The sequence below is a fragment of the Melanerpes formicivorus genome, unplaced genomic scaffold, assembly GCF_026170545.1.
Source record: "Melanerpes formicivorus ecotype bairdi unplaced genomic scaffold, bMelFor1.0.p_v2 SCAF_18, whole genome shotgun sequence".
Classification (NCBI taxonomy): Eukaryota; Metazoa; Chordata; class Aves; order Piciformes; family Picidae; genus Melanerpes; species Melanerpes formicivorus.
In genome coordinates, this window is record NW_027142370.1 from 11,017,803 (window position 1) to 11,043,401 (window position 25,599).

General features: G+C 45.9%; 2 protein-coding genes across 7 annotated transcripts in view; one reads left to right on the forward strand and one right to left on the reverse strand.

Moving 5' to 3' along the window:
* ZFYVE28 (zinc finger FYVE-type containing 28) overlaps nucleotides 1-619 on the reverse strand; it is a 135,970-nt gene extending 135,351 nt beyond the window's left edge. For all 4 annotated transcript variants that reach the window (XM_068149599.1, XM_068149598.1, XM_068149596.1 and 1 more), the window contains exon 1: nucleotides 274-619. In XM_068149599.1, the coding sequence (XP_068005700.1) occupies nucleotides 274-312 (39 nt within the window). In that variant the 5' untranslated portion in view covers nucleotides 313-619. The remainder of the gene's footprint in view (nucleotides 1-273) is intronic.
* A 365-nt stretch (nucleotides 620-984) lies between these two features.
* The window catches only part of CFAP99 (cilia and flagella associated protein 99), a 44,739-nt gene continuing 20,124 nt past the window's right edge, over nucleotides 985-25,599 (forward strand). For 2 of the 3 annotated variants that reach the window (XM_068149722.1, XM_068149723.1), the window contains exons 1-9: nucleotides 985-1,282; nucleotides 1,752-1,879; nucleotides 8,498-8,642; nucleotides 11,797-11,891; nucleotides 16,301-16,413; nucleotides 16,796-16,970; nucleotides 20,869-20,949; nucleotides 23,124-23,189; nucleotides 24,653-24,712. In XM_068149722.1, coding sequence (XP_068005823.1) covers nucleotides 1,760-1,879; nucleotides 8,498-8,642; nucleotides 11,797-11,891; nucleotides 16,301-16,413; nucleotides 16,796-16,970; nucleotides 20,869-20,949; nucleotides 23,124-23,189; nucleotides 24,653-24,712 — 855 coding nt within the window. In that variant the 5' untranslated portion in view covers nucleotides 985-1,282; nucleotides 1,752-1,759. Of the gene's footprint in view, nucleotides 1,283-1,751; nucleotides 1,880-8,497; nucleotides 8,643-11,796; nucleotides 11,892-16,300; nucleotides 16,414-16,795; nucleotides 16,971-20,868; nucleotides 20,950-23,123; nucleotides 23,190-24,652; nucleotides 24,713-25,599 lie in introns of those variants that run through there. The other variant, XM_068149724.1, reaches the window with a different exon arrangement.

A 25,599-nucleotide genomic window follows, 5' to 3' on the forward strand; every position in this document is an offset into this window, starting at 1 on the left:
AGCGCGGACCGCATCCCGCGGGACACCTCTGAAGCCGAACAGACCCTGACCCCACTCCGCGACGTCCTCGCGGCATCTCCGCGGCGGCGGTTCCCGACTGGAAGCACCGGCACGAACAGACCCGCGTGTGCGCGCCCGGCTCCGCGTTCCCCGCTGCCCGCTGCGCCTCAACTTCCCACCCGCGGGGGTGAGGGTGACCCTGGGGCGGGGGACGAAGCCGAGCTGACGTGACACCGAGCAGCGGCGATCACCCGGCGGCTGCTCACAACTTACCTTGGGTTTGTAGAGCCACTTTCTGAACCTATTCATCATCACCGCGGCCGCTGCCACGGCACCGCCGCCGCCGCGCGTTGCCACGGGGCTGCCGGGTCGCCGCCCGCGCCGCTCCGGGGACCGGGGCGAGCCCTGCCCCTTGCCGGGAGGCTCTGCCGGATCGCTGCAGCCTCCTCCTGCTCCTCCTCCTCGTCCTTAGTTGTCGTCTCGGGCTGCCACTGCTCCGCGCTGCTCCCGAGGGCAGAGACCGCAGCCACTGCGGAGGCGCGGGCGCCGCTGCCCTCAGCCCAGGAACCGGCCGCCGGCAGCCAGGGCTCCGCGCCGCGCTGATAGCCCCCAAAACATTGCGCGGCCGGCAGCGGCGCTCTCACGGCGCATGCGCAAGGACAGGCCCACGCGTACCCTCCCCACAAGCTCCCGCGACCAATAGAGTGGTGGCTGGGGGCGGCCCCACGGCGGGGCGGCCCCGCCTCCTCGGTCGCTCATTTGCGTAACACGGGCAGGGGCGGGGTGAGCACGTGCCCCATCGCGCCATGCCCCCGCAGCCGAAGGCGCGAAGCCCCGATGGGTGCCGGGACTTGTAGTGCTCTGCGGGATCGGGCTGAGAACGAGTTGCACCTCAGGCTCCTCAGCCTCTGCCTGTGGAAATTATCCCTGCCTGGCTGCATGGCAACCACCTTATCAATTTCTACCCGCCCCCGAGCACAGAAACAGGCAGGAGACGGAGCGAATCTCTTGGCAACGGGGCCAAACAATCGCCGCCATCTTTTCCTCCTGGCCGGGTAGTTCTTTCCTTACGATCGGGCCGTTCCGCGGGCCAGTGGCTGGTGTGAGGCAGAACTACAGCTCCCGGCAGCTCCTGCGCCCCTTAGCAACCGCGCCGCGCCGGGCCGCCGGCGGCTGCAGCGGGGTCTCGGCGGCCGAAGAGTTCCCCATGCCGCTCCCGCCGCGCTGAGAGAAGGGTGCCGGCTACCGGCGGCGACCAGCCTGGGCAGGCGGGGGCAGCCAGGTACGGGGCTGGGCAGCGCCGCGTGTCTGTGGTAACGGAGACAGCGGCGCCCACCCTGGGGCCCGGGGTGCTGCACCCCTGCGGCCTCCGGGGCCTCAGCTTGCAGGGCGGGAGCTGCAGTCGGACAGGACACCTCCGAAAACAGAAATGACAAAGATGCTCGACGTGTGAAACTGTCAGGTGTCCCTACTCTACTTGTTTATTACGTGCTTATAAATACAATTTCAACAAATAACCTGCTACAGAAGGTTTGACATATTTGCAGAATAAGAAACATGGACGTGTGTGATTTTACTTTGTAGGTGTTTGTACTGCGTTCTCATTTCTCTTGCTAGCTGTTCTGGGTAACTGTGACTCTGAAAGCTACTCTTGTGCATTACTGCAGGACATCTTCTCTACAAGCCTATCCACACAGATGATGCTACAGCTGAAGGAGGCATGAAAGATTAATGATTTTCTGTATTTATAGGATTCTCCATGGTGAAGATGGTCAGCCATGGAAAGCATATTGCAGTAATAGTCCAGCAGCTTGACAAATTTAACCCTAAAAATCAGAGCGTGGAGATTTTTTTGAATGAAGCGGCTAAGACGTTGCAGGTAGATCAAATTTCAGTTCATCTCACTGGTTCTACTATGTGTTTATAAAGGTATCTGTTTTCTAACATCTTGTTGTAACCTTCACAGATTTTTCTTTCTTCATTATAGAGTAAATTCCAAATTGTTGTCACCAGACAAGAAGGGAGTAAAGAGCAGAGGGGTTGAAAAACTGCTTGGGTAGCAACAGAAAACAGGAAAGCAACAATCTTCTAAAATGGATCTGGTGGGGAAGGCTTCTCTTCCCCTTCTGACTAAGCTGGTTTTTAGTTTCCTACCTAATTTACTCCTTCCAAATAGAAGTTGCTGTCAGTACCACACATTTATGAATGCAGCATCAGCTATTCTGGCTTTGAGAACATAAGTGACCATTTGAACAGTGGAACAGAGGGCAGGTGACAGTAAATCAACTACCTGATTTTAAACTATACTGCAAGTAACCAGCCCCAAATTTGCCAGTATGGAGCTATATATGATCAGAGGGCTGGAGCATCTCTCCTATGAGGACAGACTGAAGGAGTTGGGGCTGTTCAGTCTGCAGAAGAGAAGGCTCCAAGGTGACCTAATTGTGGCCTTCCAGTATCTGAAGGGGCCTACAGGAAGGCTGGGGAGGGACTTCTCAGGATCTCAGGTAGTGATAGGACTAGGGGGAATGGAATGAAGCTGGAGGTGGGGAGATTCAGGCTGGAGGTGAGGAGGAGGTTCTTCACCATGAGAGTGGTGAAGCCCTGGAATGGGTTGTCCAGGGAGGTGGTTGAGGCCCCATCCCTGGAGGTGTTTAAGAGCAGGCTGGATGAGGCTCTGGCCAGCCTGATCTAGTGTGGGGTGTCCCTGCCCATGGCAGGGGGGTTGGAACTAGATGATCCGTGTGGTCCCTTCCAACCCTGAATGAAACTATGAAACTATACTGGCTGAAGCAGTTTCCTGACACAGTCTGTCACCTCTTCCTTTCTCTTTGTCCTCAGTGACACCCTGACTTGTGCTGATGCAGCTACTGGGTTGAATCAGCTGTAGAAAATCACTAAGGGAAGACAGTCATATTGTTTAGACTACTATTGTCTGTGCATGCTATGTATTATCAAACTACATTGTTGGAGCCCTGATTCCATGGTGCAGCCTTGTCAGATCAGAACTGGGGGATGGCATCAGCAAAGAGTAAGACACAACAGGCAGAATGAAACCCAGTTATGAAGTTATCTTGATAGCAAAGGCAGGCAGCTTTCCTTTTGTGGGCTAGAGTCTACAGAGTTGCTCAATGGAGTAAGTGGGTTGAAACAATGGACTAGCAGAAGAATCTGTGACAGCATTCCAGAGAGTTGATTTGCCAGACAAAGACTGGATTAGTTAAACCCAGGAGTGAGATGTTTAGTACAGCAGAGCAGAAAATTTTGAAACACTACCTTGGATTTTTAGCTATAAAACAGTAGAATCATAGAATGGCTTAGGTTGGAAGGGACCTCAGAGATCATCTATTTCAACCCCTCTGCCGTGGGCAGTGACGCCTCTCAACTAGAGCTGGTTGCCCAAGGCCTCAGTTCATTTTGAAGAAAGATAAAGATTTGTCAAGGGAGGTGATCCTCCCCCTCTACTCAGCCCTGGTGAGACCCCACCTGGAGTACTGTGTCCAGTTCTGGAGCCCCTATTACAAGAGGGATCTGGAGGTGCTGGAAGGTGTCCAGAGAAGGGCCACAGGGATGATCAGAGGGCTGGAGCACCTCTCCTATGAGGACAGACTGAGGGAGTTGGGACTGTTCAGTCTGCAGAAGAGAAGGCTCCCAGGTGACCTAATTGTGGCCTTCCAGTATCTGAAGGGGGCCTACAGGAAGGCTGGGGAAGGACTTCTCAAGATCTCAGGTAGTGATAGGACTAGGGGGAATGGAATGAAGCTGGAGGTGGGGAGATTCAGGCTAGATGTGAGAAGGAGGTTCTTCACCATGAGAGTGGTGAAACCCTGGAATGGGTTGTCCAGGGAGGTGGTCGAGGCCCTGTCCCTGGGGGTGTTTAAGAGCAGGCTGGATGAGGCTCTGGCCAGCTTGATCTAGTGTGGGGTGTCCCTGCCCATGGCAGGGGGGTTGGAACTAGATGATCCTTGTGGTCCCTTCCAACCCTGAATGAAACTATGAAACTATGATGAGTCCCAGGCATTTTTTTCCCTTCTTCTCCCATCCTTCCTTCCTCCTGCTAGAATCAAGCTTTTGCTGTGATAACAAGAGACAGATTCTCACACAGAAGTTACCATGCAATGTTTGTGCCTTTATGCAAATCACTCAGTGCAATGATTTGCTTCAGCTGGAGCTGCAGGATCGGACCCACCATACTGGCCTTTATAAACCCCATCTACTGAAAAGCTGTAAAATCAGAACCACCACCCCAAAAATCACTGCTTCACTCCTTCATCCCTCTCATGCTGAGAGCAAAGACTAAGCTGTTTGTGAGCTTCCCATTTCACAAGAACACGGTGTCATTTGGCATGGCTCTTCCTAGTTCTCATTCATGTTGGTTCAGCTGTGTCTCACACATGCCCACTCAGCTGTGAGCACAATCCCCAAATGTCAAAAGTCACAGATTTAGCTTTAAATATGAAAATAATGTACTGCAAGATTATTTCAATACATGTGGTGGGGGGGAAAAAAAATCCTACTAAATCATACAAGTCTAATTGGTGTTATTGGTCAGTTGAGGATCTTTCTAGGGAAGGGATGCAATCTGATTTTTCTGCAGTGTCCCACTCTTGTCATTTAATATTAAATACAAGGGGAAATAACATTAACTGTGGTCAGCATTAGCACATGAAGATGTAAATCCTAGCTTGTAATTGCAACATAGATTGTAAACAGCAGAAGCAGGACATCCTGCTGCTGATACCTGAAGATGCCAGAGGTTTCCCCCCACTGAATTCCTGGAAGCATTTTCACTGACTGCAGAGTTCTGGTGACTGATTCAAAACCCCACGAAGTCACTAGGAATACATTCATATCTAAAGCATTTTGATTAGACCCTTGGAGAGGACTAGCACTGATCTCTGAAGCACTATAAATTAATCAGACTGCATCTGCAAAATGTGCATATTCTGCCCAGAACTAGACAAGTTCAGTATGTACTACTGTTCATTTCTCTCTGGAGGTGAAAGCTATTTTATCTTATCATCAAATATTATCTTCTTTCTAAAATATTTGTTTCACTTTAAACTAAATCTTTATCCCTTCCTTTCTCCTCTCCAGAAATAAGAGCTTTTCCTTCTCTCATTACCCACCTCTTTCTAACCTCTCTGACTCTTAAACGGGTCTCATTGTAACCACCTTTACTACCATCCACCCATGGTGGCAAAGCTTGCTTTTTGCTGGTATTTCTCCATTTAATTCAAGCTCTTCCTTGGACCAACACACCTTGGAAGTTGTTTGTTATATAAATATATGTAAGTATGGAGATGAATGGAATGGAATGGAATGGAATGGAATGGAATAGAATAGAATAGAATAGACCAGACCAGACCAGACCAGACCAGACCAGACCAGACCAGACCTGGTTGGAAGAGACCTTTGAGATCATCATGTCCAACCTATCATCCAACACTATCTAATCAACTAAACCATGGCACCAAGCACCCCATCCAGTCTCCTCCTAAACACCTCCAGTGATGGTGACTCCACCACCTCCCCAGGCATTCCAGTGGCCAATCATTCTCTCTATGAGGAATTTATTCCTAATATCCAGCCTAAACCTCCCCTGGCACAGCTTGAGACTGTGTCTTCTTGTTCTGGTGCTGCTTGCCTGGGAGAAGAGACCAACTCCCTTCTGGCTACAACCTCCCTTCACGTATTTGCAGACAGCAAGAAGGTCTCCCCTGAGCCGCCTCCTCTCCAGGCTAAGCAATCCCAGCTCCCTCAGCCTCACCTCACAGGGCTGTGCTCCAAACCCCTCCCCAGCTTTGTTGCCCTTCTCTGGATACGTTCCAGCATCTCAACCTCCTTCCTAAACTGAGGGGCCCAGAACTGGACACAGGACTCAGGGTGTGGCCTAACCAGTGCTGAGTACAGGGAGAGAATGACTTCTCTGCTCCTGCTGGCCACACTGTTCCTGATGCAGGCCAGGATGCCACTGGCCTTCTTGGCCACCTGGGCACACTGCTGGCTCATGTTCAGCCTACTGTCAATCAGTAACCCCAGGTCCCTTTGTGCCTGGCTGCTCTCCAGCCACTCTGACCCCAGCCTGTAGCACTGCATGGGGTTGTTGTGGCCGATGTGTAGAACCTGGCACTTGAATGCATTAAATCTCATACTGTTGGACTCTGCCCATCTGTCCAGCCTGTCAAGGTCCCTCTGCAGAGCGCTCCTACCCTCTAACAGATCAATACCTGCCCCCAGCTTGGTGTTGTCTTCAAATTTACTGATGATGGACTCAATGCCCTCATCCAGATCATCAATAAAGATGTTAAAGAGCACAGGGCCCAGCACTGATCCTTGGGGCACACCACTAGTGACTGGTTGCCAGCTGGATGTGGCACCATTCACCACCACTCTCTGGGCTTGGCCCTCCAGCCAGTTCCTAACCCAGCACACAGTGCTCCTGTGCAAGCCATCGGCTGACAGCTTGGCCAGGAGTTTGCTATGGGTGACAGTGTCAAAGGCCTTGCTGAAGTCCAGGTAGACTACATCCACAGCCTGCCCCAAATCCACCAGGCAGTCACCTGATTGTAGAAGGAGATCAGGTTGGTCAGGCAGGACCTGCCTTTCCTAAATCCATGCTGGCTGGGCCTGATCCCTTGGCTATCCTGTAAGTGCTGTGTGATTGCACTCAGGATGACCTGTTCCATAATCTTGCCTGGCACTGAGGTCAGGCTGACAGGCCTATAATTCCCTGGCTCATCCAACCGGCCCTGCTTGTGGATGGGCACAATGTTGGCCAGCTTCCAGTCTTCTGGGAGGCACTATTCTTCTCCAGTGATGGTGCAAAAATTGGATGAATCCTGGCTTTTGTGCAGGAGTATTGGGAAAGAATTATGCTTCCTTGGAGTGACAGCCTGGGGAGATACACTTGGAATGCTCCTGCATGGTTTTTTACATGTAGAAATTAGAACTGTTATTTATTTGCTCAGTCTTGAAGCCCTATATAGCATCATACATCAGCAAACTCACAGACTTCCTTCCAGCAGCCTCTGAGAATACCTTTAAACTCAAAATGAATCACATTAGGGAAATAAAGCACTCAAGATGCTAGCAGTTAGCCTACTAGGCAAGGTGAACCTCTCATCTGATGTATTACTGCCGTTCAATTGTTCCCACATCTCAGAGCTGTGGCAGAGATCATATATCAAATGTGGACTACATGTTTTCAGAAGATGCACTTAGCTTTCTTATTTATTTATTTTGCTTCTTGGCTACCCTCCTTAAGTCAAAGACTCATTACTGTTTGTCATTTTGTCATAGTGTGGCTGTCCTCTCTCAATTCACATAATAACAAACTGCTCTGGGCCTCGGATTTTATTGAAGTGTTTAAAGGTGCTTTGTACTAGAACTGTAGTAACAGATAATGCTTGGGTTATTCATGATGACTGAAACTCTGTGAAGTTCAGGAGCATCCCAACTTTTAAAAGGGATTATGAGGTATGATCTGACTGGCATGTGGTGAGCAGCTGATCCTCCTTTTTCTGTTCTCCTGTGGTACTGCATGAACATTCTGACTGACTGGGAGCACTGCTGGACAAGGAAGAGTCTGCAGTGACAAGAACCTGGCATTCACAGGTTTAGTTTAAATGAAGTCATGTTCTCTGCTTTCCAATATTTGAACTGCCTCTCAATACCTGATGGGATCCTACAGGAAGGCTGGGGAGGGACTTTGCATGAGAGTGTCTAGTGGCAGGAGAAGGGGGAATGGTTTGAAGCTGGGGGATAGCAGGGTTAGACTGGATCTTAGAACGTTCTTCAGTACAAGGGTGGTGAGACTCTGGAATAGGCCGCTCAGGGAGGTTATGGATGCTTCCTCCCTGGGGTTGTTCAAGGCCAGGTTGGATGAGGCCTTGAGCAGCTGAATCTAGTTAAGAGGCATCCCTGCCTGTGGACTCTCCCTGTGGCAGGGAGGTTGGAGTAGATGATCTTTGAGGTCCCTTCCAACCTGAGCCATTTTATGGTTCTCCTGTATTAGGTTACAGTAGCAGTTGAGTCTTTTCCACAACCCTGCCCAGCTTCTCCCCTCAGTTCAGTCTCCATAGGCAGCACAGACTTCATCAACAAAGCACAGGTTTCCTACAGGAAAGGCAAGCTCTTAGTGAAACTTTCTTGTACTATTGACCGAGTTAATCATTGCTCATAGCTCAGAGACTTCACATTTTCTTTGCATTAACTGTTGACATTCACACATCAAGGCCTTTTAGCTAAATGTGTATGTCAGCAGATAAACTGGAAGTTTAACATTGGGGAAGGTTACATTTTGCTTAACAAGGGCCATTAATTTGTAGGCCTGCCCATATCTGATAGCACTGGAAGTGCGTCAGCCCTACCAAAGGCTCTGCTGTGCATTATTCATGGTTCCCAACTGCTTCACAATGATTGTACTTCGTTTTGTACACAGCCGACATTTTCTGCCCAGAATACATTAATCAGTCTTAATTTTGTATCTCTGTAGACTCTTAATGTGACAGATGAACAATTTGTGCTGGATACCCTAGCTGGATGCATACAACATAAATCCTTACTGGATGTGGTAGTCGATGCCTTTTTTGTTCAGGATGGGAAATACTGCCTGGCTTCTGAGCGTAATCTCTATGCAGGTAAGTTTTCTTCACAGCCCCAAATGTTTACCATGACACTTTAAACCACATGATTTTACTAGGCTAGCTCTTAATGTTTTATTACATGGGAAGCATTGCCACTGTGCCCAGTGCACTATGAAGTACAGGAGCGTTCCCAATGGTCTTATGATGTAAAGCCTAAACCCCTGATTTAGTCTGGACTCTGACAGGTGTTAACTGGGATCTTACCTGGGAAATTCTGCAGCTTAGGGAATATGCAGATGGAAAATGGCATCAGTGGCTGCAAAAAGCATCTTGGAAGATTAACCATCACTAAGACAATGTTTTTCAGTGAAGACTGAGGGAGCTGGGATTGCTTAGCCTGGAGGAGACTCAGGGGTAACCTTATCACTCTCTACAACTACCTGAAGGGAGGTTGTAGACAGGTGGATGTTGGTCTCTTCTCCCAGGCAGCCAGTACCAGAACAAGAGGACACAGTCTCAGGCTGCACCAGGGGAGGTTTAGGTTGGATGTTAGGAAGAAGTTCTATACAGAAAGAGTGATTGCCCATTGGAATGGGCTGCCCAGGGAGGTGGTGGAGTCACCATCACTGGAGGTGTTCAGGAGGAGACTTGATGGGGTGCTTGGTGCCATGGGTTAGTTGTTTGGGTGGGTTGGATTGGTTGATGGTTTGGACACGATGATCTTGAAGGTCTCTTCCAACCTGGTTTATTCTATGTATGTAATTCTGTGTATTCTCTTTATTCTCCTCTATGCACCCTAGTACCTCTGCCATTCAGATATGAAATGGTGTAACACAGCTCTGCCTGCCCAGGAACACAGCACGTCTCACAGCAGGAAGGCAAGATTGCCTCTATCCATACATAGAATTCTTCATTACCGATCACTACAATGACATAAATAGACTTCAGTCTGTCTCCATGGATGAGGTCCATCATGTTCCTTTTGTTAGTTACTTGCTTAGCATCCGTTACTATACAGCTATATCTGATAGTATGAGCTACTTAATCAGAGTAGTTGCTACTCCCAAAGTTAATTCAAGCATTGAGAAATACATTAAAAACTAATTGAAAAAATATTTCTGTGCTGTGCACTCAATATGCAGGCACTAAAGTTGATTTATTAAGTCCCCAAATAGGTTAGAATGACAAATCACACTGGCATGGGCTCTCCAAGCTCTGAAGGTTTGTGGGCACATTCCAAAGTCAGTCAATTTAATTCAAAGTGGTTGAAAATTACCCACACACCCCCCACACACACCAAACCCCCCCATATTCAATATATCTACATTTTATGTTTTAAAAGCTACTAATTTTTTATGCCAATTCTGGTTATTCTGTCCTGATCTGGAAAGATAGAAATATAAATCAAACCACAAATGAAAAGGAACCTAAACTTTCAAAGAAGAAATTAATAGTATATGGAGTTTATTCCAAATGGTAATGCTTCATTGTCTCCATTTCTCCAAAGCTATGTTTTTCAGTGTCTGGGGCACATAAATTATACCTTTAAGCTGAGTGTTGCTATAACTGGATTGTCAGGACTGGTCCACTCAAAAGCCTCCATTAATCATAGGCAAAGGGTAGGGCCAGGACAATTTTCCTTTATCAACAAGTGGAGAGTCTGAGGTCATTGGCTTACATTGTTTTAAGCTGCTTGTGATTCCCTTTAGCCAAGCTGTATTGACACTTAAATGATCAAAGCTGCTTATGAAGGCTGTTGCTATGTGTGAGCAGATTTGAATTTAATAAAGCTTCTAGGAGATAAATGTATATTCTGCTAAGGCTGCTTAAACATGTTGCTACGTGAAAGCACAAGGCTGAAGCCTATCGATAGCCTGAGCTGGCTGCAGCACATTGGGCAGAACTTACTGATGCTATCACTACTGTTTGGTGGCAGCTAACATACTGCAGTGGAAGTGAAGCCTGGTTGATCAAAGTGAATATGGCCAAACAAAAGCTGTTACAGGAGCTCATGAGCTTTACAAGTCTGTGAAAACATCGCAGCACTGACTGTGCCTCTTCCTGTATCAAACTGTATACCTGCCAAGGGTGCAAAATCCAGCCCTGGGTTTCCCAGAGAAATTAAAAACTGGGGGCTTCTTCTAATTCAGATATTGAAACATTCACTACCAAAACTCTCTCTAATGTATTTTGCTCACATTAATTTTTCTCAGCATGAGCTTTCTCACACTGACAATTGTCAGCATCAGCTCTCTGGCTATGTGAGAGCATTTTCCAACGATGTAATACTGTCAGAAACTTTTCAATCATGTCTCTCAGAATCATGGAATCCTAGTATGGTTTGGGTTGGAAAGGACCTTCAAGATCATCTCATTCCAATTCCCTGCCATGGGCAGGGACACCTTCTACCAGACCAGCTTGCTCAAGCCCCCATCCAACCTGCCTTTGAACCCTACCAGGCTTGGAGCCTCCACAGCTTCTCTGGGCAACCTGTTCAGTGCCTCACCATCCTCACAGGGAAGAATTTTTTCCTCCTGTCTCATCTCAATCCAGCTTCTTCCAGATTGAAGCCATCACCCCTCCTCCTGTCACTCCATGCCTTTGTACAAAGTCCCTCCCAGCTCTCTGGTACCTCCCTTCACATCCTGGAAGGTTGCTTTAAAGGTCTCTCTAGAGCCTTTTCTTCTCCAGGCTGAACAGCCCCAACTCTCTCAGCCTGTCCTCACAGCAGAGGTGCTTCAGCCCTCTGATCATCTTCATGGCCTTCTCTGGATCCACTCTAAGAGTCCCATGTTCAGAATTAGAACTTGTGTTTAGCAGCCATCCAGTGAACTGATTGGAAGAGTGCTTCAGGTTGAAATTCCCTGTCTATTTTAACTGGGCTGTGTGGGTGACTGTACTTGCCCAAGAGGAGAAACACCAGGAAACTTAAGGAAGGATGAACATATGCATTTAGGGATTGACAGAGCTGCTTATTGTAGTGGTGATGTTGTCATAATGAAATGGCTGTGGAATCATGGCAAGATCCTCCCTTTGGCCTTCCAGATTTCCAAACACTGCTACAGGAGACCTCCCAGTTTTGCAAGCAGGTATTTGCAAGCATCAAAAGCAATTAAAGCAACAGCCTAAATTCCAGGGCATGCTGAGTATAGGGTGTAGGTTTATTAGGACTTCCTGCTGCCTTTTACATGTCTGTGTCTTTTGCTAGTTATTTGCTACCTGGCTACTTTTCAACTGGAGAAGCTTGGCTTTCAGCGCTTCAGCAGAGTTGTGAAATCTCTGGACACTGTAAAAATGCAAAAGGTAATGACAGTTCAAAACATTTCAAACTGAAGTAATTAATGACTTCTTCGTTGTCTTTGATCAATCAGAATATTTTGCTCAACTTTCAGGATAACTTCAATTGGGAAAATTTCAAGTGACAACAAAGCTCTGCCTGCCTTTTCCTCTCTGGAGCCATACATTTGTGCTTTTCTCCACTAGCTGTTTGGAATTTTTAGAAATGGAAGAATCTCCTCTTACAAAGTGGGTGATAGTGCTGAGTCACCTAAAAGCTGTGTTGTAAAGAGGGGCAGAGGGGTAAACTGAGTGGCAAGTTCTGTTTTCATAGGAAAATAGGCTAAAACTCAGACTCCTGGTGACACAGCATACAGAGATTTGATCACCCACATGTTTCAAAGCATGGTCCAAACACAGCATTTGAATAGCACATGTGGAATTCAAGAGGCAGGCACATTTTGGTGATTAATATTCAAAAGGCTAAGGTTTATCCCTGTCCTGATTACTTGGAATGCTCATCTGGATGCCAGTGTCTCTTTAATGAGAGCAGTTCTGTGTAAGATGTGCAGGAGAGAGGAGGCCCTGTTGGCTGCATAACCTTTCTAGAAACATGCCATTCCCTTTGTTTTGATGGGCTTAGTGTGGAATGGGGTTTATTCATTCCATTCAGGCACAAAAATCATAGATTGCATTAGCTGTTAGAAATAACAGGGAAGTGGCTGGAAGAATTATCATAATCTGCCAGCCAGACTAATCACTCTGTCTAAAATGCTCTTCTAACCCCTTTTGTGGTAAACATCTTAGGCACCAGCCACTGGATTGGATGCATCTTGAGCTCATTCAGCTAGCAACACAATTTTCCCACCTCATGCCAGTTATCTCATGTTGATTCCATTCACCTAGCTTTAGATGGCTTAAGAGCCAGTGCCCTGATGTTCTATTGCAGATAATTTCTCCCTTCTTGTCTGGAATAACTCTCTTCTGACAGCCAAGTGCTGCATTATGTAATGGTCTGCACCTGCTACTTTTTTCCTGTAGATGGAACTTTTTTTGCTTAATATCTTATCGGCTCCTCATCACCATGGCACCTAGCTTTTCTTCTCCTGCATCAGAAGAGGTTCTTTATCTCCAAAGTGATGCTAGATTATATTAACACACCTGCAGCAGAAGATTTAGAAGCCTTTGGCAGTGTTTGGTCCCCTCAGCAACATGAAAAAAGCCCAAGAACAGGAGGCAGATCTGCAGCCTTAGCAACAGAAGTTACCAGAAATTGGAGATTCTCCTTCAGGATGCTGACCTGGAGATGTTGCCTGATGACTGTTGTCTCTGAGTTGATTTGAGATGCAGAAAGCTTATTCACTTTCATTTACTTACATTCAAAAGTAAGTTTTTCTGGATGTCACAGCCTGACTGGGTTTTTCTCAATCATGCAGATAGACTTTACTCAAATGAGTGGTCCTGGCCTGCATTAAGAACAGTGTGGCCAGCAGGAGCAGGGAGGTCATTCTGCCCCTGTACACTGCACTGGTTAGGCCACACCTCGAGTCCTGTGTCCAGTTCTGGGCCCCTCAGTTTAGGAAGGAGGTTGACTTGCTGGAACGAGTCCAGAGAAGGGCAACGAAGTTAGTGAGGGGCTTGGAACACAAGCCCTATGAGGAGAGACTGAGGGAGCTGGGGCTGCTTAGCCTGGAGAAGAGGAGACTCAGGGGTGACCTTATTGCTCTCTACAACTACCTGAAGAGGGGTTGTAAACAGGCAGAGGTTGGTCTCTTCTCCCAGGCAGCCAGCACCAGAACAAGAGGACACAGTCTCAGGCTGTGCCAGGGGAAGTTCAGGCTGGAGGTCGGGAGGAAGTTTTACACGGAGAGAGTGATTGCCCATTGGAGTGGGCTGCCTGGAGAGGTGGTGGAGTCACCATCACTGGAGGTGTTCAGGAGGAGACTTGACAGGGTGCTTGGTTACATGGGTTAGCTGATTGGGTGGTGTTGGGTGATAGGTTGGACGCGATGATCTTGAAGGTCTCTTCCAACCTGGTTTATTCTATTCTATTCTATTCTTCACTTGAGTGAGAGCCATCTGTGTGAGCAGACATGGCTCTGAAAGGACTGCATGATGGAACCCAGCCAAAGGATAAGGAATGAGTTTCTAGCCCAGTGGCCTGAAATGCATCCCTTATCTTATATTTAGCAAACACCACTGAAGCTGGAAGCACCTACAACCAACTTCCTTACAAGTCAACATTTAGTTTGTAGTCATGCTTTTAGGGATGAAGTATCTTTTATTGGATGGCGTGGAGACAGGCCAGCACCTGCAGTTTTGGGGAAGAGCAGAAGTATCTAGACAAAAATGGGAATCCAAGAGGGTAATGCTCACTCAATCCCTCAGTTGTTGACCAGTCTTTTGACTCTACCAAAACCACAAGAGATCATACAATCACAGAATGGTTTTGGCCAGAAAAGACCTTGAAGATCATCAAATCCAACAGTTCTCTAACTCTACCAAGGCTGGTGCTAAACCGTAGCCCTGAGCACCACTTCTCCATGTCTTTTCAACATCTCCTGGAACAGGGATTCAATCACCTCCTGGAGAGCCTGTTCCTGTGTCCAAGAACCCTTTCAGGGAATAAGTTTCTTCTAAGAGCAAATCTAAACCTCCTCTGGTGCAATTTGAGGCCACTTCCTCTCATCCCATCACTTGAGAGAAGAGACCAGAACCATGTCACTGTGAGCTCCTTTCAGGGAGTTACAGAAAGTGAGAAGGTCTCCCCTCAGCCTTCTTTTCTCCAGAAAATAAGACTAAATTTATAGGTAATCCCTTGGAAATGCTCACATCAAGACAATAGATTTCAAGCATCAGGTTTTCTACAGGTCTTGAACATCAGCAGCAAACACCTTGAGTCAAATCTGAACTGCTTGTAGCTGGATTGATCACAAGGCTCTGAGCCACCTTGGGCCTGGCACTACATGGGAATTAACAAGCTCTTTGGTAGTCCTCCAAAACTAAAGCCTCGATGCAAAGACCTATATGGCTCTGTGGAAGCCAAACCAAGATGGGGCTGATGCCAAGTCTGATCTAATAAACTCTGTAGTCTCCATCTGAAGCTTCTCAAGTGACTGCACACTGCTTTCCAGTCTGGCTACTAATGTCAGTGTTATTTAGTGTGCTCTTATCTGGTACTGCCATTATTTCAGCATGATGCTTGCTTGTACTTTCATTTCCAAGAATGTTAATGAAAAAGTTCAGGTTCCAGTCTGGAATGTTTATTACTGTAAGTGATACATGCTGAATCTGAGTGCCATTCTTCAAGGCTTGGTTTCCAAAGGCCATTTGAACAGTTCAAGCTTTAAAGAAGGACTCTTGACCTTCTGGTGAACTCCACTGGGAAACAAAGTTCAAATGTTAGTTGCTATTTCTCTGGCATGTAGAGCCCTACAATATGCTGAATTTCAGTCTTCTAGTTTAGTGGGAATATGCCAATTAATTATGTTTCAATGAAAGAAGGAGCCACATTGTACAGCTGTTACTATAGTTCTCAGCAGTTCTCCCTGCCCAGTTCCCAGGGAGCTGAAAAGAACTTAAGTAATTCAGGTGTCAGACTTGACACACTCCTGGGCACCATGGGTTACAGAATCATAGAATGGTTTGCTTGGAAGGGACCTAAAAGATCATCTAGTTCCAACCCCCACTGCCATGGGCAGGGGCACCTCCTAGGAAACCAACTTTCTCAAGGTCCCAACCAACCTGGACTTGAACACTGCCAGGCTTGAAGCCTCCACAACTTCTCTGGACAACCTGTTCACCCTAATGGGGAAGAATTTCTGTCTCATGTCTCAATCCAACTTCTTCCAGATTGAAGCCATCACTCTTTGCCCTGTCACTCCATGCCTTTGTCAAAAGTCCCTGTCCAGCTCTCCTGTAGCCTCCTTGAAATCCTGGAAGGCTGCTTTAAGGTCTCCCTGGACCATTCTCTACTCCAGACTGATCAACCCAACTCTCTCAGCGTGTCTGCATAGGAGAGGTCATCTACCTACAGACAATCAGGAGTTTATTGTAGGTATATTAGACTCTGCAGCTCTCCTATGCAATTATACTAAGATCAGTGTATTTACAGTAGTAATTCTGAATAAACCCTTTTGTTTCACAATACTGAAGGAAATTCAAGATGCATCAACACATCCCCATGCTGAAGGACCTTTTTTTAGGCACTAAAAATATTTCAGTACCTATTAGTGTTTTACAAACTAGGGCTGTAAGACATGGGCTGTCCTAACAGAACTAAGAGGAAGCTACAAATACTGAGCATCTATGACTATAATTACAGGGTAAAATACAAGCAGGTTCTTCAGCAGTGTTTGTAGTAAAACCAACTCTCTTTTCATGGTCTTATATGCACATACCTTCAGTATTCATATTTAAAAGAAACCACTTTTTAGTTTCTTAGATTCTTCTTCAATACCTGGCATTTGAACACGTGGATAAAAGATGAATGGAGTCATTTCCATGATTCACTGTATGTAAAAGAGAACTGGATTGATCCACTGCTAAGGTAAGCAGCACCTAAGTAATCTGTGGCCACCTCACAGCTCAAAAGCTGAGGAAAGCTTCCCATAAAAGTTCAATTTGCTGTCAAATTGTTTCTACTTTTGAGGTCATTCTGAACCCTCTTGTCTGGTGAAGTTCTCTCTAGCAATTACAGAATCTGAATGGTTCAGGTTGGAAGGGACCGTAAAGATCCATCCAAACTGCCAAGAGGTGAAGTAACACAGTCCAACCAAATCAAGAGTACAGATTCATAGGTCAATGTTGTTAAAATTGAATGGCTGAAAGCATTAAAGAATCGAACCTCTGCCAACCTCATAGACTGTGTGCAAGCTTGTATGAAAGAAAACAGTGACATAAACTTGAAAAGAATCTGGTTTTGTTTCAAGGTGGCAGCCCAAAGTACAGCAACTGATTCAACAGCTTACAAAGAAATCAAGTGAGCGTATTACCACTCTCAAGACTTCCATGGTCACCCAGCCAAAGGAATTTCATCTGACTGTACCCCAACAACATGCCATTCCTGTGCCTCTGCCAAAACCAGCGTTGGAGAAAAGGGTACCTGTGAGTATTCTTATGCTTTGACTAAGTTTTATGTGTGCTTGGGCACAAAATCATGCTGGGGCAATGAATACTCTCCTTTGATGTAACTGTAGAACAACCTTTGACAGATCACCAGATCACTCTTCTTTCTTAAAAAGGCCAAACTAATTCTTTCAGCTGTGGAAGCAAACTGTAAGCCAAACACAGGTAAGGTAGAAGGTTGGTTCCTCTATTTGTTTTGTGACCTTTGGAGGTAGAACTACACAATGGGTGCAAACTGATGCCAACAGTGATACAAATGTTTCTGAAAGTCCCTGGATTAGTAAGATGTTTGCTTTGAAAGCAGGTAAGAAAAGAATGGTAGATGAGCTCTCACTAATACATGGCAAAGCAATTTCCCTGGAGATGAGATGGACTTGAGGTTTGCAGCTCTTCCTTGTGGGTGGAATTTTACTCCTTTCTGTGTCCAGATAGAGCTAAATTCCATTTATTCCTTACTGTCCATTTTACTCTTTTACCATGTCTGGCTTTGGAGCCCACAAGACAAGGTGGAACTGTTAGTGCAGGTCCAGAGGTGACCACAAAGATGATCAGAGGGATGGAGCATGTCTGCTATAGAAACAGGGTGAGGGAGTTGGGGTTGTTCAGCCTGGAGAAGGGAAAACACCAGGGAGACCTCAGAGCAGCCTTTCAGTACCTGAGGTGGCTACAGGAGAACTGGAGAAGGACTTTTGACAGAGACATCTAGTGACAGGATGAGGGGTAATGGCTTCAGTCTGGAAGAAGCTGGATTGAGATGAGACATGAGAAAGCAATTGTTCCCCATGAGGGTGGTGAGGCACCGGAACAAGTTGCCCAGAGAAGCTGTAGGGGCTCCAAGTCTGGCAGTGTTCAAGTCCAGGTTGGATGAGGCCTTGAGCGAGATGTCCCTGCCCATGGCAGGGGGCTTGGAACTAGGTGATATTTTAGGTCCCTTCCACTTCAAACCATTCTAGGATTCTACAATTCTATTTGTATTAATTAAGTTTTCTCAGATTATATTTATTGCTGCCACATAAATGGGACTGGATTTGTCCTTGAATGCTTTTATTTGATTCATTGCCAAAGATACTGATTCTGTTACACTAGTACAAATCAGAGACACACCACTGGTTTTAAGTTGGCTTTCTGGGGTAAGGCAAACAGGATTTGGGGTCAAGCTGCTATAATTAATCTGTATTTAAATGCAGTGAGAAGTGAGCTTGCAAGTCATAGTTTGGGGCATTCTCTGCCACCTTGTATTACCACTTCAGCTTTTAACTAATACATGTGTTGAATGCTCTTAGGAACCATTTACATCTTGGGATGGCAGAGCAATTTAATGGCAGTGTGTTATACAGTTAATGGGATTTTACATTGGAACAGCTTAACACCAGGCTCTGAGAAATTGCGTTAAGTAACTACTTAATCAGTATAGGAATGAGTCATATTGCTGTCATTTCGGTATCTTTATGCTGTGCAGCCCCTCTCAGAATAAATTTGCTTTAATGTGGATGCATTTACTGCAGTTCATTTGTGTTGTTAGGATTATACTACATTTGGTTTACATTTTGGCCAAGCCTGCAAATTCCCAAGCCTGTGTGACTCTAAAACCATTACTGTAGCAGTGGCATATGTTGTGTTCATTGCTGTACCAATCTTAGCTAATTAAGCTTCACTTTAATTTGCCATATTGTTGCCAGTATCACCAATTTAGATCCTGAAATGAGCAAAGATTGAAAAGACAGCCCAGAGAGCAGGAGAGAGGAAAGTGAGAGCAGCCCATACTTTGGGCTAATGTACGGTGGAGAGCTGTGTGCAGTTGAGAGGAATGCATGGAAATAAAACTCTTCCCATCATCTGCTGCAGAAATGTTCTCCTCCACTTACTTACAAAGTTGTTTGCTTTATGAGATATCCTTTTTTTCTCATGGTTCTTATGCATCTGTCAAAGATCTTGTCATGTGGTATGTGAGCAGGGACTTGCAGCCACAGTAAGTACTGGCACAGTTACTGCTCAACATTGGAACAAGCTGTAAGAACTCAGATGGAGGTGTCTGGATCTTAAGCAATGGCTACTGCTGCGTTATTGCATCCCTGTGGTGAGATTAGTTCCTTCTGATTTGTAGGAATATCATTTCGGCATTTTTTAATGCTAGGTTGCATGATATTCTATAGTAGAGAGAAAATACAAAGTGAGATGAGATGTATCACACACACTGAGTTCAGGAGCTTGGACTGAGTACAGTTTGGCCTTTTTCATCTCTCTACTATTGGAATTCACAATTTACTTAGAGTGCCTTGTTCATCCCTTTCCAGCAACCGGGTAACTGCCTTGTCTGTCTGATTGGTACTCAGCACCACAGTGTCTCAGAGCTAAATGAGAAGGATAAGATCATTTTTGAAACAGAGCTGAGTGAACAGTCTCCTCCTTAAATTACTTTGACTAAGCATAGCAGTTTCTGAGGAGAGATTTTCAGCTTATGCTGGCAGATGAGTACAGTCCTGCAGGTAAAGCACATGACTAGGAAGAAGAGAGAAACAAACTGATCCTCACTGCCTGTGCAACCCTTGGCAAATCCTCTGGGCTTTAATTTCTCCATCCTTAAAAGCATATTAAAAATTATTAGATACTGCTGGGAACTAATTTCAGTTCTACTTCACTTAAAAGCTCCCCAAAACACTTGAGCAATCTCAACAGTACATTTAATTGCTACCTTATTCTGTTTGTGTGTTTGGCCTGTAGAGACTGATATCAAATACTAAAGGCAGTGAGAATTACATCAGATTCCTGAGTTTTTCAAAGCATCATTCTTCACCTAGTCTAATACAACTAGATGGGGTCCCCATGTTCCCCAAACTGACCTCTAGTACAATACAGATGAATTTTGTTCCCATTCATTAACTTCTACTTGAGCTAGAACATTTTCAGCAAATCAGTATTTAAGCAGATGTCCAGTACAGTGGCAGATTATCTCACCCACATAGGAAGAAGACATCCAGCCTTTTTCAGAATTTTCTTCTGGGCAAATTTTTTTGCTCAGGCAAATATTGAAATCCTCCAGAATTTTCAGCTTAGCTCAAAACCACACAGCCCCTAGTCTTGGGTTGATCCATGACAGCCAGACACTAAGTCTCCCCTGGTCATTTTATCTGTAGCATGACATGGGAATGCTTTCCCAAATCCTTGACCAGTGCTAGGAGGACCCTCTGAGTCCTTCATCTACACTTCATCTACACCTCCAGTTGTGTTCCCTTGGAAGATGTTAGGACAGCCACAGTCAGCCAGAGCAAAGGCCCCTTTTGCCCAGCATGTTTTCTCTAGCAGTAGCTGACACAGATCTCTAGGGAGAGTAGAGAGACAACTGCTGCTTTCTCCAGCTGCCATCTCAGTTTCCCACTACATCAGCTCAAAGACTTCCTCAGTCACAATGAAGTTTCTGGATATTTAATGAACTTTAAAGGATTTCTCTTCCCTAAACTTCTCTGGAGTCTCTGTATCTTGTTGCTACTACCACACGCTGTGCCAGACAGCTCCAGAGCTTTTTATTCAGCTGCCCTGTCTGGCTGTCAGTGCTGTGAAGCTGAAGTTCATGAGATGCCAAACAGAACTGTTCCCCTTCTGGCAACTTTTGTTTTCCCCTTGATAGGCCCTGTAAGATGTATGATTTCTTTAGCCTTTCTTGATCTAGATTCAGATTTTCTTTCTGGTCTTTTGATCAGGGTTTCTATTACACTGGACAGGACTGAAAAGCCTGGGTATTCCCAGCTAACTGCAATCTGTCAATGTCTTCAACACCAGCACTAATAGAAAAGAATAAGTGAATGTGTTTGGTTTGTTTTTTTTCCTGCAAGAATGTGTCACTTGGAATGTTTTATACCTTAATCACCTTTTAATACAGGTTCCTCCAAGTACCTACAGAGAGCCAAAGGAAAAGAAGCAGCTACAGGAAATGAAAGCCAAAAATCGCCGAAAAGCAGAAGTGAGTATATTGTGTTCTTGTTCTAGCTTTTCCCTTTCTTCTCACCTCTTTCTTTTGTGAAGTTCCATTTCCACAAGTCTTAGAACATTATCTGAAACATATCTGCCTTTGCATCTAACTCCTGGCCCTTTCTCTAGAGTCATGAGGTTTGTATCCCCTATCCTTCCTTATTACTAATTGCCCGAGACAATTCACTTTACAAATGCTGGGTGAGCAATGATGCAAGCAGCCATGTAAGGTAACAGAAATATGATTACTTCTCTTCACAAACTTGGAATAGTTTGATGGCTCTTTTCCTCCCACAGGACATGGGTATTTGAGGTATTCACTTAGTTAAGGCTTAAAAATACAAAGTATGTTCAGTATTTTCGTTTGTTTTCTATAGTAACTGGTGAATAACCACATGTCACCGTGATTTAAACTGTCAGCAGATTCTGACATCTTTTTTTGGGGCAGACTCAATACTCTCCTTCTGCAGGCTGAGAGAGTGGGAAGTCATTGTGAATTGTAAAGAAGCAGAGTACCCAGTCTATGAGTCGAGAAAGCCAAAGTGAGGGCCTGCAGAAACAAACAGATCTAGTTATTGGATCCAAACTTTGGTATCAATCCTGGTCAATTAGTTAGCTCCTATTATAGTTAAAGGAGATTGTTGTTGCCAGCTCCTAGGAAGGGATGTCAGATTCATCCTTCTCCACTTCCTTCCCAATTCCTTATTCCTTCCTTCCTTCCCAATTCCGGGCGGCAGCGGTGTTGGGGCGGCAGTGTCCCCCCGCCAGATCCGGCCCTGAGGCGAGCCGGGGTAGGCAAAGGGCCACCTGGCACCGGCCAGCGTCTCGCTGCTTCGAAACAGCCGAGCCCCACCGGCAGCCCGGCGCCGCCCCACCCGCGCTCCGTCTCCCACGCCCGCACACCGGGGGAGCTTCTCGGGGCCGCGCAGTCCCACTCCTCACCGAGGGGACGGGCTCCGGAAATAGGAGCACTCTCCCGGAGCGCCACCGGGGCCGCTCGTCTGCCGCCAGCGAGCGCCGGCCTCCCGCCCCTCGTCCACCCGCGCACCGCAGCGCGCCTGGCTTGCGCGGCAGCCAAGAGCCGGCGCTGAGCCACACTGACGGAAAACAAAAAGGCCAGGGGCGGGGCGGTTGAAACCCCCTTGTTCCTCCAGATGTCTCACAGGCAGAGATGCGGTGCCGAGGGGCATGGTTCAGCACCGCCCTTGGCAGTTAGAGAATGGTTGGACTGGATGATCTCAAAGGGGTTTTCCAACCAAAGCAATTCTATGAGTCTATGAACTAGCCACATCCTTCAGTGGAGAAAATGCACGAATACAAGGGACAAATGAAATTACAGCTGCAAACAGCAGTTTTTGTGCCTCTGGAATGTTGTAAAAGACATCCAAGGCATTCACAAAGGTCAGTTCTTTAGGCTTTTTGCTGAACAAGCTAAAAGTTGGAGTCCTGAAAGAAATATGTGTTAAAATCACCATTTGTTTCATGGCATTTCTGCAGAAGCTCTAGATGTGGTTACAAGCACCATGTCTGAGCACCCATGAGCAGTGAGACACTGGAAGCCATGCTCTAGACAGTTATGAAAATGCTGATGTTACAAACAGCTGCTGTCCAGAAAGCCCTTGGAAAATCTGGTCTGTTCCACAGCTCTGATCAGAGATTTGGTTTACAACAAACACAAACAGCCAAACCCTAGAAACGTGGCTGCTTGTACTTCCCCTTTTAAAGTGGATTACGGTTAGGGGCACGCCTGTGGTAGCCACCCTTGGTGCTGACATCCCCTGATCATAATCTTCTCATTTAACTCAAAACCAAGAGCACTGTTTGTTAGCTATGTGGAAACAAATTCTACTTATGGCACTGATGTGCCAGAGGTAATCCTGAAGATTTTAAGTTGAATTCTGGACTCATTTCATATGGGCAGACCTACCAAAGGCTTGATGTCCTATGCAGAAGACACAACCAGGCAGAACTGTGTAGTAAATCAAGACTTGCCTGCATCAAGTCTTTCCTCAGGAATGAAAATGCTTATAAATGCAAAGTCAAGTTTTCATTCATTGGAAAGCAATGAATATCCTGGTTGGGGTTGCAAGGCTTTTTTGAGACAGAAGAGCCTTACTAATGAATTTAAATGTAGTATAATCTTTAAGCTCATTGTTTTAATTTCAGGGTCTGCTCCTGGAAGCAAATACAAACCAGTTCAGGTGTGCAATTGGGAAGCCTGAAGAGGAAGTGGTATGCTACCAAATACTTTATTATCTGAACATACCCAGTATGAAGATGAAACATGACTGGGATATTTAAATACATTTGAAAGTATTTGAGGATTTTTATTTGGGATGAGGAATTATGTGGTTCATTTATAGCTCTTCTGGCATCTCACATCTACATTCTAACATTTGCCTCTTTGGGTGCATAATGCACAACCCACTTTTCCTGTACTCCTGGTTCTGCTTTATTATTCTCCTGATGTTCAGACAAACAGCCTTCCTAGGACTCCAACAAGTCTCCAAACTGGCAATATTTTTCTGAACCTACATATTATTCTTCCATCAACTTTTCTGCCACAGCCAAGCTGAGGGAGTAACACTCCCATTCACACAGGATTCCTGCTTAGGTTGATTCTCAGTGCACAACTGTTTCACCACGTGCTGTATGTAAGAGATTCATTTCAGGGGCACATCTGCATATTCTGTTCACTGTGTTCCTCCCCATGGTACCAGAGACTTTCACATCAGTATCTGTAGCTAACACCAGAAATCCATTTCATAACCATCAGCAGAATTTTGCCACTATTTAATGATTCCATAAAAAAATAAAAACCAAATAACCAGGTTGGAAAAGACCTTCAAGATCATCGAGTCATGAGGTCTGTGGTGACAGGTTGGACTTGATGATCTTTGAGGTCTCTTCCAGCCTTGGTGATTCTGTGATTCTGAGTCCAACCCATCATCCAACACTATCTAATCAACTAAACCATGGCACCAAGCGCCCCATCCAATCTCTTCCTAAACACCTCCAGTGATGGTAACTCCAGCACCTCCCTGGGCAGCACATTTCAATGGCCAATCTCTCTTTCTGTGAGGAACTTCTTCCTAACATCCAGCCTAAACCTCCCCTGGCGCAGCTTGAGACTGTGTCCTCTTGTTCTGGTGCTGGTTGCCTGGGAGAAGAGACCAACCCCCACCTGGCTACAGCCTTCCTTCAATTAGTTGTAGAGAGCAATGAGGTCTCCCCTGAGCCTCCTCTTCTCCAGGCTAAGCAACCCCAGCTCCCTCAGCCTCTCCTCATGGGGCTTGTGCTCCAAACCCCTCACCAGCTTTGTTGCCCTTCAGATATGCTTTGACATCCTTGCATCTCCCCACTATGTTTTGAGCTGAATATATTAATACACAGAGGCAGTATTTCATAGTCAGAACATCACTGTTCCTTTTTTAGCATCATTTTTAGCCCCGCAAAAAATTAGCTCATATTTGGAGCTACCTTTGCATGGTCATTTGATAGGAAGTATTCCCATTGAGTGCACACAGCAAGTTTTAGTGGATATCACAGTCCCAAAAGATGTCACTTCTGACTGTATTTGTTACTCTAGATGAATATTCAAAAGTGATTTTTGGTGACTCTCTAGGATTTTTTTGGATGGGTACTTGAAAACCTGTCTCTGAAATAAAAGAATGTATTTCTGGTTTTGAACACAGATCATCCAAGACATTATGAAGAAAAAACCAGCATTCCAGGCCACAAAGATCCAGAGCAAGGTGAGTAGCCTTTTAAGATTACATCTGTTGACAGATGTCCTTGAAAACTCTGGAGTGAAAATCACACATGCAAATCCTGAGGTGATGCAAACTCTACCAGGAGATACACAAGGTTCTGTAGCCAGGAGCATAGGATGCTCATAAATTTTAGTCTGTGCCCATTAACAGTCTACAAAGAAAGGGTCAGGGAGCAACAAGAGTGTGGCTACTGCAAGAGGGAAGAGAAATGAGGAGCCAAAAGTAATTAAAGCACAAGCAATGCCCTCAGCAACCACACTGCATCATCTGAACGTGACAAGGTGGGTGGTAGTGATGGGTTCTGCTGACAGCAGGTCATCCTTAGACAAAGTAAGGTAACAAGTAAGGCCTGGAGTCCACCCAGAAGTCCAGCCAGGAGACAGGGCTACAACAGCAACTCAGGTCTGTGACAGCAGGAGACAGAACTGGAGAGACAACCAGGAGCAGAATTACCTTCAGCGTAGTGGAAAAAGACTGAAGCCTGTGTCTGAGATTAAGTGGGGCTCCTGGACCAGTGAGCAGAAGGGGTGAGTTGAAGTCCTAGGTAAGGCTGGTCAGGGCAATTAAGAGCTCATGGCTCCCTGATGGCTCTGACAGGTAAGTTGTGTGCAGTTGCACAAGGTAACCATATTGCCTTAACAATTTATTTTGTGTGCCTGTTTTCAGTTCCAAAGGGAGAAGTTTTTATATCAAAATGGTAAGGACTGAGAATAGTCCACAGGAGAAAAAAACAACCCTGATTTGAGAACTCAGCACAGGGACAGAAGAATCTTGTGTCTGTAAATCACTGCTTCAAAATTAGATCCTAAAGCAATCATTCCAGCTAATGACTGTCTGATACACAATATACAATCAGTCTGGCTGTTTGT